The sequence below is a fragment of the Miscanthus floridulus genome, chromosome 1, assembly GCF_019320115.1.
Source record: "Miscanthus floridulus cultivar M001 chromosome 1, ASM1932011v1, whole genome shotgun sequence".
Classification (NCBI taxonomy): domain Eukaryota; kingdom Viridiplantae; phylum Streptophyta; class Magnoliopsida; order Poales; family Poaceae; genus Miscanthus; species Miscanthus floridulus.
The window spans coordinates 119,268,896-119,282,182 of record NC_089580.1 but is presented as its reverse complement, the minus strand read 5'-3'; the positions used below and the strand labels follow the sequence as shown (position 1 = coordinate 119,282,182).

General features: G+C 48.0%; 1 protein-coding gene across 2 annotated transcripts; it reads left to right on the top strand.

Moving 5' to 3' along the window:
* Positions 1–1,612: 1,612 nt before the first annotated feature.
* On the top strand, positions 1,613–7,751 carry LOC136539539 (CSC1-like protein At1g32090). Of its 2 annotated transcripts, none has more exons than XM_066531513.1 (11): positions 1,613–2,257; positions 4,150–4,302; positions 4,456–4,591; positions 4,828–4,929; positions 5,078–5,197; positions 5,325–5,405; positions 5,531–5,871; positions 5,983–6,228; positions 6,400–6,724; positions 6,881–7,060; positions 7,154–7,751. In XM_066531513.1, exons 1-11 carry the CDS (start codon positions 1,944–1,946, stop codon positions 7,526–7,528), a joined length of 2,373 nt encoding a protein of 790 aa, XP_066387610.1. In that variant the 5' UTR covers positions 1,613–1,943; the 3' UTR covers positions 7,529–7,751. The 2 variants fall into 2 exon arrangements, with proteins under 2 accessions (XP_066387610.1, XP_066387603.1); XM_066531506.1 differs by having other exon boundaries at positions 1,616–2,257; positions 6,827–7,060.
* The last annotated feature ends 5,536 nt before the right edge of the window (positions 7,752–13,287 follow it).

Below are 13,287 nucleotides of genomic sequence, written 5' to 3'. Positions count from 1 at the left end.
CATCGCAACATACCACTATTATGCTTCCGCACTTCCAATTTACAATATCATCAATACTTTTCGTCAACAAGAAAGGGATTATTTGGAGGACACACCTGGAGCTGGGCTCGGTTAACTGTGGCTCCCGCCCGAGCATCGTCGAGAGCTGTCGCAGCTACCGTCGGTCCCCGCGGCGAGGCTTCCACTGCTGGCAGCCATCGCGGTGGGGCTTGCGGCGGCCCATGCCGTGCAGCTGATGTCGGCGCCTGCGACGTGGCTAGTGGTGCCCCCTACTGCACGGCTGATGCCGGCCCCCGCGGCCTGGCTGGCAGCGCCCCCCGTGGTGTGGCTGGTGACGGCGAATCGCGGCGGGTTGGCGGCCGTATCGGCGGCGCGGCATACCTTGACCTGATCGACCATAGAGTGCTATGGATTCGTGATTTGGAGGAAGGCATGCTTGATTTGGGGATGGAGAGATCGATTCACGCGGTTCCAGGGGCCGATTTGGGTGGAGACAAAGAGACCGGAGCAGAGATGGAAGGGGAAAAGTCTCTCGCGCGTGAAATATCAAGAAGGAAGGGGATGGTTTTGTGGTCGGGGTCCACACACACAGAAAGACATCAGTGCCGACGTTGTGGGTAAAAGGAGTTGAGGCATCGGTGCCCCATCGCAGGGTTAAATTTTTTTGAGCACTGGTAACGCCGTGGACAGTCTTATAGCAGGAGCGGTTTATGATCTACAATACATAGATCATTCTGTCACAAAATTTGAAATTCAAATTTTTTGACTCTTTGGATGCGAGAAGAATTACATTCTTCTACGGATAAATGGAGTATCAAGTTGTTGAATGGTGATCCTAAAATCCAGATGGTTTTAAAAAAAAAAATCTAAAGAGAAAGGGAAATAGTTTTGTTGACAAGTGGCAATAGGTACCCTCTTCTCCTTTGTCCCATGATCCCTGGACGTGCGGACTTGTCTGCGCGGTGTACAGTACAGATATTGAAGTCGGTTGGCTGGTTGGAGCACATGGCCGGCCGTGCCTAACCGCCACGCCGGCCGCATCTTCCCTTTCCTCGGCGGGGAGGGAACGCACGCTTGTTGTGTTGACCCTGCCTGCTTCACCGCTGGCGTCGTGTGCTACTACTAGTAGTACGTGCTTCATTCCTTTCTTCCACCAGGCAGGCTTACACAGCCAGTTGCGTGATTACCGGGGCCGCTTCTCCGCCCGTGATTGACTACAGATAACCCAAGGCTGGCTGCTTGTTTTACTAGTAGTGTCTTCACAGAGAATTGGACGGGCATGTGACACCGACGCATGTGGGTCAGTTGGTGGAAAGTTCCAAAAGGTTATATGCAATTCGGTTGTGAGACGCGCAGACGCAGGGGCTCGGTCGGTCGGGGTAACGGGTCGGGACGGCACGACAAAAGCCCGCCGCGTGCTCTCCTTATCATGTTGTTCAACACTCGCCACTGAGCAGCGCGTTCTTCTCTTTGTCACCTTGTCCCTGGGCCTGCGCGGCGCTGAAGAAGAGTAGAGAGAGCAGGGCAGCAGGACCGCAAGGACATCATCCACGGGCCGCACAGCAAGTCATCAGCAACGCATATAACTGGCCGTGACCCTACTAGCCAGCACCACGCGACAGCTACTAGAGCTAGAGCCGCCGCGTGCTCCGCGTCCGCTCTGCCTCGGTGCTCCCCGCGCGCGCCGCGCTTCAATTCTGGGCACCAACACACACCGTCGCGGCGCACGCGGCCTCTGGTTTCTGATTTCCTGGATTCCCTTTCCCTCCCTGCATTTGCATCAGGCGGCCGCGGCGACACCTTCCTCTCCTTTCCTTCCTTGCCACCGATCGATCCATCTCTTGTTCGTTCTTGCCTAGTTCCCATCCGGTCTTCCCTTTCGTCCTCCCTCCTTCTCCCTCCCGCTCACCTCCCAAGGCCAAGTGAGAGACAGAGACAAGACAATGGCGACGCTGCAGGACCTGGGCGTCTCCGCCTTCATCAACATCCTCAGCGCCTTGGTCTTCCTCCTCCTCTTCGCCGTCCTCCGCATCCAGCCCGTCAACGACCGCGTCTACTTCCCCAAGCTCTACCTCGCGCACAAGCGCCAGCACGACCACACCGCCCGCTCCGCCGTCCGACGCTTCGTCAACCTCAACATCTGCACCTACATCACCTTCCTCAGCTGGGTGCCCGGCGCGCTCCGCATGTCCGAGGTGGAGCTCATCGCCCACGCCGGACTCGACTCCGCCGTCTGCCTACGAATCTACACGCTCGGGTACTAGCTATACGCCGCCGCAATTCTCTATTTCTCTTCGCCCGCCCCTCTGCTGCTTCTTCCTTCTTCTACTACTACGGCGATTTTTTTTTTCTTGCGAAATCAATTATTACTCCTTCTGCGATTGCAATTCTCGTTGGTCTTACTGCTCGTTCACTCAACTGGGACTCTGCCTTAGTTAAAGTTCATTCAAGGTGCATTTTTTTCATCTTGTTTATTTGCCTATATGTGTTCGTCTGTGCTACTTACTGCTATCATTTCACTTTCAAGTTTTGGAGTGCCATTCCATTAAATAAATAAATGCATCATTTTTTCCTTCAACGGTTCAACCAAACCACCCACGGCGAGGGGATGAAGTTCTTAATCTATCTCACTTTTCCCCCTCTTTTGCTGAATTCCTGCAAACAGTTGCGGTGTCAAGGATTTTGTTAATGACGGTTTCCAGATTTCCATCGCCAGCTTTGCCTGCATGGCTGGATGCATATGAGGGTTTGCGTCTGGGCACTGCACTCCTCACAGCAACTTGCTTCTTTCCATGTTTAATTATGGCAACTTTTGGCCGCACTTGTGCTTGTTTCATCGTCTCACGCACAGCATAGGAAGCCGTCATCTTTAGGCACTCTGCGGATTGCTTGCTGAAACAAATAAAAAAACGGCATTTTTTTCCTTCCAAAATTAGTTGCTAGATCTTTTCCTTCCAAAAAGAAAATTAATTACTCCTGCCATTTTATTTTAGGGAAATCTTTGATAATTATTACGGTTGATTTTTTTAGTCACGTACTAATCACTTTCACGCAATCTGCATATCCAGTGAGAATTGCTTGCGTTTGTTGTCCTTGGCACGTTTCGGCTGTAGTGCTGTACTACTGCTTTATCCCATTCAGTCGTGGCGTTGAAAATGGTGTCGTCAAATAATCTTTGATTTGATCCGCACGATTCCTGGCTTTCTTTCAGGAGGACGGCACAAACTTCTGTGGTTTCATTATTGATTTCCTAGAGGCTAGTTGGACGGTTTACTCATTACTACTGGAGTGCCAAACTTTGTGTTTATCCTGCTATTATATTCCTAGCTAGTGCTCGCCCACTACAGACCAACGCGCTCACGCTAAGGGCCCGAACATATTTTGTGCCCTTGTCATTGTGATTGTGGCAGCACCAACTGATTCGCATTCTCAATATACCCCGTTTGCCTGGCTTATAAGATATATTTTTTCAGCCACCGACAAGTATTTTTCTCTCACAACAAACCACTTAATAGTATCTTCAGCCATAGCTTATCAGCTCAGCCAACGGGGCAATAGCTGGGGAGTGGGGACCGTTCCTTACAACTGGAGATGCTTTTCTTGTAGCTACTAGTTTGGAACTTTGGATGAAAATTCACTCAAAAGGTTTCCCTATTTGAGGTGCAACTTTGACCAAAGAAGGCATGATCCAAAATTTCATTTCAATGGCCATCCTTGCCTTGTCGGTTCTCTACTTGAAGTACAACTACTACTACTACAGGCTAAACAGAGAATAATTCAGCCACAGCACTACCACATAGCATTCAATTATTTTACTCTCAACCTTCTACTTCACGTTTAGCCGCATGGGCAATGCTTTGAATCTACACAAGATGTGTTTGGGTAATTTCAACCAAAGCTGCAAAGGCTGTAATGTTGTGGCCTTTGCCTCTTTTCCCCTTATTTTGCAATGGCAAATAAGGGATTGCTCTGCCAAAACGGGAAAAAAAAAGACTGGTCTCTATGGCAATAAGAGATTTATCGGATGACAAAATTTTGCATTGACAAATAAGGGATTGCTCTAAAAAGGCACCAATTATCTGGCAGCACAATAAGACAGGTTGCCCTCAGTGCAGCATGCTAACACATTTTTTTCTGTCTCCTTGGCAGCCTCAAGATATTTTTGCCCATTACAACTCTCGCCCTTCTGGTTCTTATTCCAGTCAACGTATCTGGCGGCACATTACTTGATCTAAAAAAGGAAGTTGTTTTCAGCAATATCGATAAGCTTTCTATATCAAATGTTAGCCCTGGATCCAACAGGTATGGATCTTATGAACTCTTAGATTTTTTGGCTGTTCCTTTATACTCATACAATGTCCAGAACATTTTCCATGCCTGTTATGCTTTCAGTTTTGTTTTGCATGTTGTGACTACTCAGGGCTATCTGACCATTGTCATTGCAATTCATTTCAGATTCTTTATTCATCTCTTGATGGCATATGTGTTCACATTCTGGGCATGCTTTATGCTGTACAAAGAATACAGCAATGTAGCATTTATGAGATTGCATTTCCTGGCTTCCCAGAAGCGTTGTGCCGATCAATTCTCTGTAAGTACAATGACAAAGTATGATGTGATATACTAACCATATATATATGGACCATGTTCCACTGCATTTGTGATGAATAGCTAGGAAAAGCGTAGTTGAACACAGAACACATACCCTAGTGCGAATTTGCTGAGCGGAACATGTACCAAATTCATGCTATAACTTAATATATTCACATTTAGAACTGAGATCCTTAAGTTATTTCTGCAGCATTTGATTTTTTTTGGCAATTCCAGGTGATTGTTAGAAACATTCCTCGCGTCTCAATCCATTCAACTTCTGAAACAGTGGACGAGTTCTTCCGAAGAAATCATCCAGACCACTATCTTGGTCAGCAGGTACATGGCCCTCTCTGCTTACGTCTCCTTCACCTTGCATTTGGTCAGGCATGATTATCTTACATTCTACTCAGTTTTCAACCGATAGCAAATTTTGGTTGTTGCGAATTGTGGTGGTTACTGAGGCAACCTTGCTTTCTATGATTAGCCTGTTTACAATGCAAATCGGTACGCTAAACTCGTGAAGCAAAAGGAGAGGCTTCAAAACTGGTTGGATTACTACGAGCTGAAGTTTGAAAGGCATCCTGAGAGAAGACCAACAGGACGGGTAACTTTTCCAACATTGATTCTATTCTCTTTCATTTGCTGGCGTACCAAGTTCTTCAACCCTGTACCCATTCTGTAGTTTGTTTTCAAGAAATGGCTCAGCATGTTGTTCTTTTCCTGTGTTTCAGACAGGATGCCTTGGTTTCTGTGGCAGGGAAGTGGATCAAATAGACTACTACCGGGCTAGAATCAGTGAACTTGAGAGGAGGGTAAGTCTGCAGTTCTTGATCTTATGATTCATCGTCAGTGATATTTGCAGATGGCATAAATAAAGCCTTTTATTTCTTCTATGTACAATTTTAACACAGGCTGTTTATTGTCTTGATATTTGCAGATGGCATCAGAGCGCCAGAAAGTTCTCAATGACCCAAAAGCTGTTATGCCAGTTTCCTTTGTGACATTTGACTCGAGATGGGGTGCTGCTGTGTGTGCACAGACACAACAGTCAAAGAACCCAACCCAATGGCTGACTGATTGGGCTCCTGAACCGCGGGATGTTTATTGGCAAAATCTTGCCATCCCATTTTTCTCTCTCAGTATCCGCAGGTTTCTGATATCTGTCGCAGTCTTTGCTTTAGTGTTTTTCTACATGATCCCCATCGCGTTTGTTCAATCACTTGCCAATCTCGAGGGTCTTGAAAAAGTTGCTCCTTTTCTGAAGCCAGTAATTGAAGCGTAAGGTTTCTTTCTCTGTACATTCGTTCTCTCCCTGATTCAAATAACTCTTGACTGCTACTTAGTAGGTCTATTCCCTGCTTTCTCATATGCTTTCTCATTTGACTGCAGAAAGGTGGTGAAATCTTTCCTTCAGGGATTTCTTCCTGGTCTGGCTCTGAAGATGTTCCTCTATGTCCTCCCTTCAGTTCTGCTAATCATGTCAAAGGTTGAAGGCTATGTCTCTTTATCATCGCTGGAAAGAAGGACTGCTTCGAAATATTATTACTTCATGCTGGTGAACGTATTCCTTGGAAGCATAATCGCTGGCACAGCATTTGAACAGCTATATTCGTTTCTCCACCAGCCTCCTACACAGTAATTATCTTCAGACTTCATTTTTAACTCCCTGCATATTTATGAATCTAAAAGTTCCTTTTTTGATTTACGCAAAACTAGTAAATGCTTGTTAACTTTTCAAAGATGTCTAATAAAGAGTTTACGGGAATGCACAGTCATAACCTGCAAGACGGCATATTCTTTGTGCAGAATACCGAGGACCATCGGGGTAGCTATACCAATGAAGGCCACATTTTTCATGACATACATAATGGTTGATGGCTGGGCTGGTATTGCTAACGAGATCCTTCGAGTGAAGGCTCTGGTGATATACCATCTGAAGAACATGTTTATTGTGAAAACGGAGAGGGACAGGGAGAGGGCGATGGATCCAGGCAGCATAGGACTTGGAGAAAATCTTCCATCCCTTCAGTTGTATTTCCTCCTCGGCCTCGTATACGCTGTTGTCACCCCCCTTCTCCTGCCATTCATAGTCGTCTTCTTTGCCTTTGCTTTCCTCGTCTACAGACACCAGGTTAGTTAATCTTGTTGATGATACTTTCACCTTGTGATAACCCTGGAGTCGAGTTTCACTGAACTCCATACTTCTTCCTCTTTGGTTCATTGTTGGCTTCAGATCATCAACGTGTACAATCAGGAGTATGAGAGTGCCGCTGCATTCTGGCCTCAGGTGCATTCGCGGATAATAGCTAGCCTGCTCATCTCTCATGTAACTCTGTTTGGGTTGATGAGCACAAAGAAAGCTGCGTACTCCACCCCTCTGCTCATCTTCCTGCCACTGCTGACGATCTGGTTCCACAAGTACTGCAAGAGCCGGTTCGAACAAGCTTTCAGGAAGTATCCTCTAGAGGTGAGCCATGAGCCAGTCTGTGCTATGGCTATGAGACAATGAGAGCAACCTCTGATTTGTACTAATGTTGGTGATTCTGTTTTGTCTTGCCAGGAAGCAATGGCGAAGGATACCATGGAGCACACATCGGAGCCTAACCTGAACCTGAAATCCTTCCTGGCTAACGCTTACCTGCACCCCATCTTCCACCTTTTCGAACAAGCAGAGAAAGAGGAGGAGATGGTGGAGGTGAGGGTCGACAAAGCCGAGAAGCAGCGGCATCGCCATGAGGAGGATGAGACTCAGGTGAGGAGCTCATCGCAGTACCGGGAGGAGACTCACTTCAGGAGCACGCACGAGACGCATTACCACCACGAGGAGAGCCATGTCAGCAGAAGCACGCAGTATCATGAGGGGATCCACGTGAGGAGCGACACGGATTCGCCACCGCCACCACACTTCGTCTACCACTACGACATCCAGCCCTGATGATGCTGAAAAGCAGCCGTCTCTAACTTTGTTTTCCTGGGTATCTTGTGAATGCTTCTCTTGGCTAACCTGTTCCCCAGAGGTTGCTAAAATTGCTGATGATTGATGAGTTGTTGGGTGTACATGCAGGTGTAGTGTGGTAGTGACTGTAAAAATTCTGGTGTGCCATGGGACCTGAACATTGATTCCATGCAGAAAAAAAAATGTGGAGGAATCAAGTTAAGTATTGCGTGGTATATATGAGAATGTCTCGCGCTGAATCTTCACAATTCGTTTGAACCACGAAAAACGAAAACATAATAGTGTTTGGAGATTAAAAAAAGGCGTGATAAAAATTTAACAGTCTGGCACATTGGAGAAAGTGTTGGAGGTCTTTCATGTGGAATTCATTGCCTGTATTCAAGCACTGCAGAGAGCAGCAGATATGGGCGTCGGAGATAGCTCCTGGAGTCATGGTCAAACATGCAACGACAATGGTCAAGCTTTGATCGATGTTCGGCAAGTGGCCTAGCCTAGGAAGAAATCTGGAAATGATGGCATATAGTTTAGAAATGTTTTGATCCCCTGCATGTCCCACGAATGTGGAACCAAGTAGATCATGATGATCTCGGAAAGTATATTCCAAGTTTTATTCTTAGGTTAGAGCATCTCCGAGAGTTTCCAAACTCACTCCCAACCTAGATTTTTTAGCAAGATTAAAAACAACCACTCTCTGACAACTCCCTATCTCAACTTTCAATCTTTCCACACTTGGAAAAAATCAATCCAATCATACGGAAATATGTGCATGTATTGACATGCCAATCTGGAGGTGGAAAGATGTGAGAGATTAAATATTAGGCCAGGGTTTCTAATATAAATGTACAAGAGAAAAAAAATATGAAAGTGGTTGGAGTGATTTAGAAAATAGTTTGAGATTCCTGATGCAAAATTGACTTTTATATTTTAGGAGTAAGTTCTCGAAAGTGTTAGGAACCCAACAAATATGCTTCTTAATTTTTAGCCACTTGAAAAACTCATTGATTTTCTAATTAACTTTTTGGAACTATTAGAGATGCTCTTACCAACGATTTGGCACTGGCATCTGAGTAATGAAATTTTCTATTTTTTAAAAAAAAATAGATTGATATATATACTCGACTTTAGTGGTGTCAATCGGCCATCACCTTTTATAACAAACATGCTCACGCATTGCAATGACATACAACTTCTTCACTTAAGGCTTGAAGATTTAATGATCGTACCGCACCTTCCAATTTATCTTAAAATCAGACATTATACCGTACCTAAACGCAAGTTGCTCTAATTCGTATGCCATAGGGAGCTTTGAAATTTATCAGGTGATCGTGATATGTTTTGCAATTTATCTTGGGTTCAGACAACACAACATGCCGAGCTTGAAAATTTATTCAATTATCATGTTATGTCTTTCAATTTGTTTTGGATTCAGACAACACAACATGCTTGGTCACGCTGCTCTAACTCGACAGATATAATACCTGGCCTATGAATTATAGCTTCTAAACAGTAATTAAGCAAAAAAGACCAGGTTTTCCATCTATCTCATCTCACGTTTAGGCTTAGCCAACATAGTATCAAATGGTGGCGCTATTTTTTATCACTTTCGTAGCGTTTAACCATTCTTTCATCCTATTTTAAAAGGTTCTATGCCACTTGGCTTTGACATTAACATGTGAAACAATATCTCGGACATTAACCAGTGAAATGATATCTTGTGTGTTCTAGATCATGTTGCTAAATTACATAAAATTGGGCTCGACTAGGTACTTTTAGTAAGAGGTGCTAAAACACATTGTGCAAGCAGGAGCCGTGACGACATCTAACAAAGAACCACAACACATACAAAGACAAATACCATGACGATACAAAAACACGTGAAGGGGGAGGGGAGCCAGGGAGAGAAAGACTCAACACCTTTAGGATTTTGCTACTGCCCCACAGAGGCCAACGACATCCACTTAGGGTTTTTTTTTTGAACAAAGGAATCCAAAAGAGGTATATGCATCGTAGGCCCTTGAACTTGTCTCGTGGTGTCACTTAGGTCCACAAACTCTCTAATCGTACTTCTGGCACCCTAATATTGTTTAAGTATGCCACTTAGATCCATAACTCATCGGATCAAGGTTTTTGCCGACGTGGCGGGGTCAGAGCGCACGTGAGCCGTGCGTGAGCCTGGTTTGGGACGTCCAAATTAATAGAGAGGCCCCCCAGTTCTTTTCATATCCTCCATTTCCCCTTCCTTCACCTCTTCCCTTCTCTGTCTGTCTCTTTGCCCGAACTCCAAGCCGCCGCCGCCTCAAGGACAAGCTGGCCCGCGTCTGCGCCCAAGATAGCATTTCGGCGCACGTACGGTAGCGGAAGCATCCAAATGTTTCAAATCTGGTCATGTGATGCCCTAGGCTAGTGCTACAGGTCAAGCTCGCTGCGGGCCAGACGGCGGCTACCGCGTCTGAGCCTCCGCACTCCGCAGACGGCACGGAGACCAAACTGCCTCGCACACGTCTGGAGAGCATTGACCTGCCGCTCCTGGGAGCATCGATTGGTGCGTGCGCAGGACGCAGCAGTGGCGCCGTGCGGACTCGCTCGCCCATGTACTACGCGCACGCGTCGAGGCAGCATAAAATACTGGGCCGCGGCCGCTCTAAATGCTAGCGTAACTCGCGCACTGTAGACGCCACATGGTAACGGCCGGGCCGGGGTGGAGTACGTACCTTGAGTAGCCGTTGTTCATGTCCTGCACGATGCAGCCGGTGGGGAGCAGGCGGCAGCCCATGTACCCGGCGGCGCCGCCGCCGTTTTGCGCGTGGTGGTGGTGGCTGTGGTGGTTGCCGCCGTCGGGGCGGGGGATGGCGTCCACCGAGACGTTGACCACGGCCCACAGCCCCTCGGCGTGCTGCTTGCAGAACCGAAGGAAGAGCACCTCACGGATCGGCACCCGCGGCGACAGCACCTGCAGCTCCGCGTGCATCTGCATGCATCGATCCCAGGAGCACGTACGTATGTCGTCACGTCGCGTACGTGATTGAGCAGCCGTATAGTATATTACTAGTATAGGCGTGTGCGTGCGAGATCATGGCGGCACGAGACGAATGGGATGACTCACCAGCTGGATCGTGCCAGTGGCAGCGGCGTGGAATGGAACAACACGTACGTAGTATAGGCCATTAACATGGAGCAGATGGCTCCTCAGGTGCGTACCGCGTCCATGAGGCTGTCTACGAGGTCCACGCTGCTGGTTATGGCGATGCCGGCCTAGCGGGTAGCCTCGGAGACGTAGCCGGCGGGGCTCGGCCCGAACACCCTGGCGAACGCCCAGTGGTACTCGTCGAAGTTGAGCGTCTCCAAGCCGCCGCCGCCGTCAGGGCTGCGGAGCCAGAGCGGCTCATCCATCTGCGCCACTTTCATGAGCTCCTCCATTGCGGCGAGCCCCAGCTCGAGGAGGACGGTGCGGTCGATGCCGTCGGCCGCGTTGTGCATCGCGCCGTCGAGGGCGCCGATGCCCACGGGCAGGCACATGGCCGCCGCCGAACCCACGGGGCCCGGCAGGCCATCGGCACCCATTAGGTCGGGGAGGGGCTGCAGCACGGACGCGCCGAGGGGGTCGAGCCAGAACCCGCCGTTGGTGCCGACACTGAGCTTGAGGCCGGAGCACCCTTGCAGGCCCGACATGGAGCTGCCAGAGGAGATTGGGCGGCCGAGGAACTTGCCGGCGAGGGCGCACACACGGTCCAGCTCGTCCTTGAGCCGTGCGTTCTCTATGCGGAGGTGTTGTTCCTCCAGCGACACCTCCCCGATCAGGGAAGAGGTGAAGGAAGGGGAAATGGAGGATATGAAAAGAACTGGGGGGGCCTCTCTGCTAATTTGGACGCCTCAAACCAGGCTCACGCGCGGCTCACGTGCGCTCTGACCTTGCCACATCGGCAAAAACCTTGATCCGATGAGTTATGGACCTAAGTGGCATACTTAAACAACATTAGGGTGCCAGAAGTACGATTAGAGAGTTTGTGGACCTAAGTGGCACCACGAGACAAGTTCAAGGGCCTACGATGCATATACCTCAATCCAAAACATAGGAATAGAGAAAAACATATAAATAGGATGGAGTGAAAAGTGAAAATCTACATTATTCCAAAACACATGAATATGAACTATAGGTTGTTTGGATTGCAAGAATCTATAACATAGCAATCGTGAGACATAGGCTAATAGAAACTTATTACATTCAAATTAACAAGAACAAAAGATTAAAGATGGCATTTGTTGCCCTAAAAAACAAAAATATTATTCCCTCTTGTGAGACCCTTACATGTGGGCCCTATAGTATGGTTTCTACACCATCTCCAACCTTTGGCGCCACACATCCTCCTTATCCACACATGCAATGCACCTTCACCCCCATCTCTCTGATGCTCCTTGAAACAGACCTCGCCCGCCCATGACCTCTGAATCGGCGAGGCACACAACAATAGATATTTCGGCGCAGCTAGCGCCCGGACGTTCGGATGCCCTCCTCCCTGCCTGCCGCCACCTCGGACCCCGTCGTGGCTGCTGGCTACCTCATCGGCCGCCCACCCCAATCGCTCTTTCCCCGCCTCTCCTAATCCCAATCCGTCCGAGACTTACCTCCTCCTCCCTGCCGCCACCTCGGACGCCACCTTGGCCACCGGCGATCTCACCGCCAGCCACCCAACCCCACAGCTCCTTCCCCACCCTTCCCTAACCACAATTTGCTAGTGACCTAAGCTTCCTCACCCCTGCGCGCCGGCACTACCCACTGGTTGTCTGGCCCCACCCGCTCGGCGGCGCCTCCACCGCTGATCGAATTGTCGCCACCTCCTGTCCGGCCGCCGCCCCCGGGCCCCTCCCTTTCTAAGGCCGCCGGGGTATTGGTGGCGGTGGTGCTAGCGACGCGCGGAGGCCTGCACTAGCGTGCTTGCGGTTGTGTCCGGAGGAATGTAAGCTCACCCGCGTTGTATCGTATCGTAGGTATTTATTCCTTCTTGCTTTCTAGATTGTGTTCTTGCTCTCTCTCTCTATTTCTAGTAGATTTGGAGTTCGATTCCTGAATTAGCTCAAAAATTTTGGTCGGCGCTTGCTCAAGTGGAAGTGGGATTTCATTTTCCGTCTATAATTTTTTTTATTTCCTCGTCTTACTCAGGTCAAACTTTCTTTCAGCTATGTAGTACTGTTGTGACGAAGAAGAAAGCACATGCACGTGGGAGCAAGCGTTGGAGGAAAAATTCCCTTGGCTTGAAGTGGATTTTTCCTTTCCTCCAAAAGGACAACTCCCATTGCCTTTCCTCTAAAAAGTTTCTCTCCATTTCCTTTGTCCCAAACGCGCCCATTGCTTTCCTTTCATGTGGAATGGAAACCTTCATTTTTCCTCAAATCTTCCTCTATTCCAAACGGCCCTTGTCTAGAGGCCTACGTGGATACAAACCTACTTATTCGAACCTAGAGATAAAATATCATTGTGCACTTGTAGTATAATAAGTAGGTTCGTATAACTGATTCTAGCAACAATCTTTATAGCTAATAATTGGCTAAAAATTAACAGAAGCTGAATTGATCCATCAATCTAGTTGAACGTTAAAAACTGACCCAATAATCAAACTATTTCAGATGTCAATTTTGGTTATCCTGTGCTTGTATCCCGAGCCAAATTCGTGCATCAACAGATTGCTGACCGAGAGTAGCATATCAAAGTGATTTTTTAATATATAATTGAAAGGAAACCT

What these genes read in the sequence shown, in the direction of transcription:
- LOC136539539 (XM_066531506.1), top strand. Translation starts at nt 1,944, where the DNA reads ATGGCGACGCTGCAGGACCTGGGCGTCTCCGCCTTCATCAACATCCTC. An exon ending in AGAGAAGACCAACAGGACGG is followed by an intron (nt 5,198 to 5,324) that starts GTAACTTTTCCA and finishes CCTGTGTTTCAG; the next exon opens with ACAGGATGCCTTGGTTTCTG. An exon ending in CTCCACCAGCCTCCTACACA is followed by an intron (nt 6,229 to 6,399) that starts GTAATTATCTTC and finishes TTCTTTGTGCAG; the next exon opens with AATACCGAGGACCATCGGGG.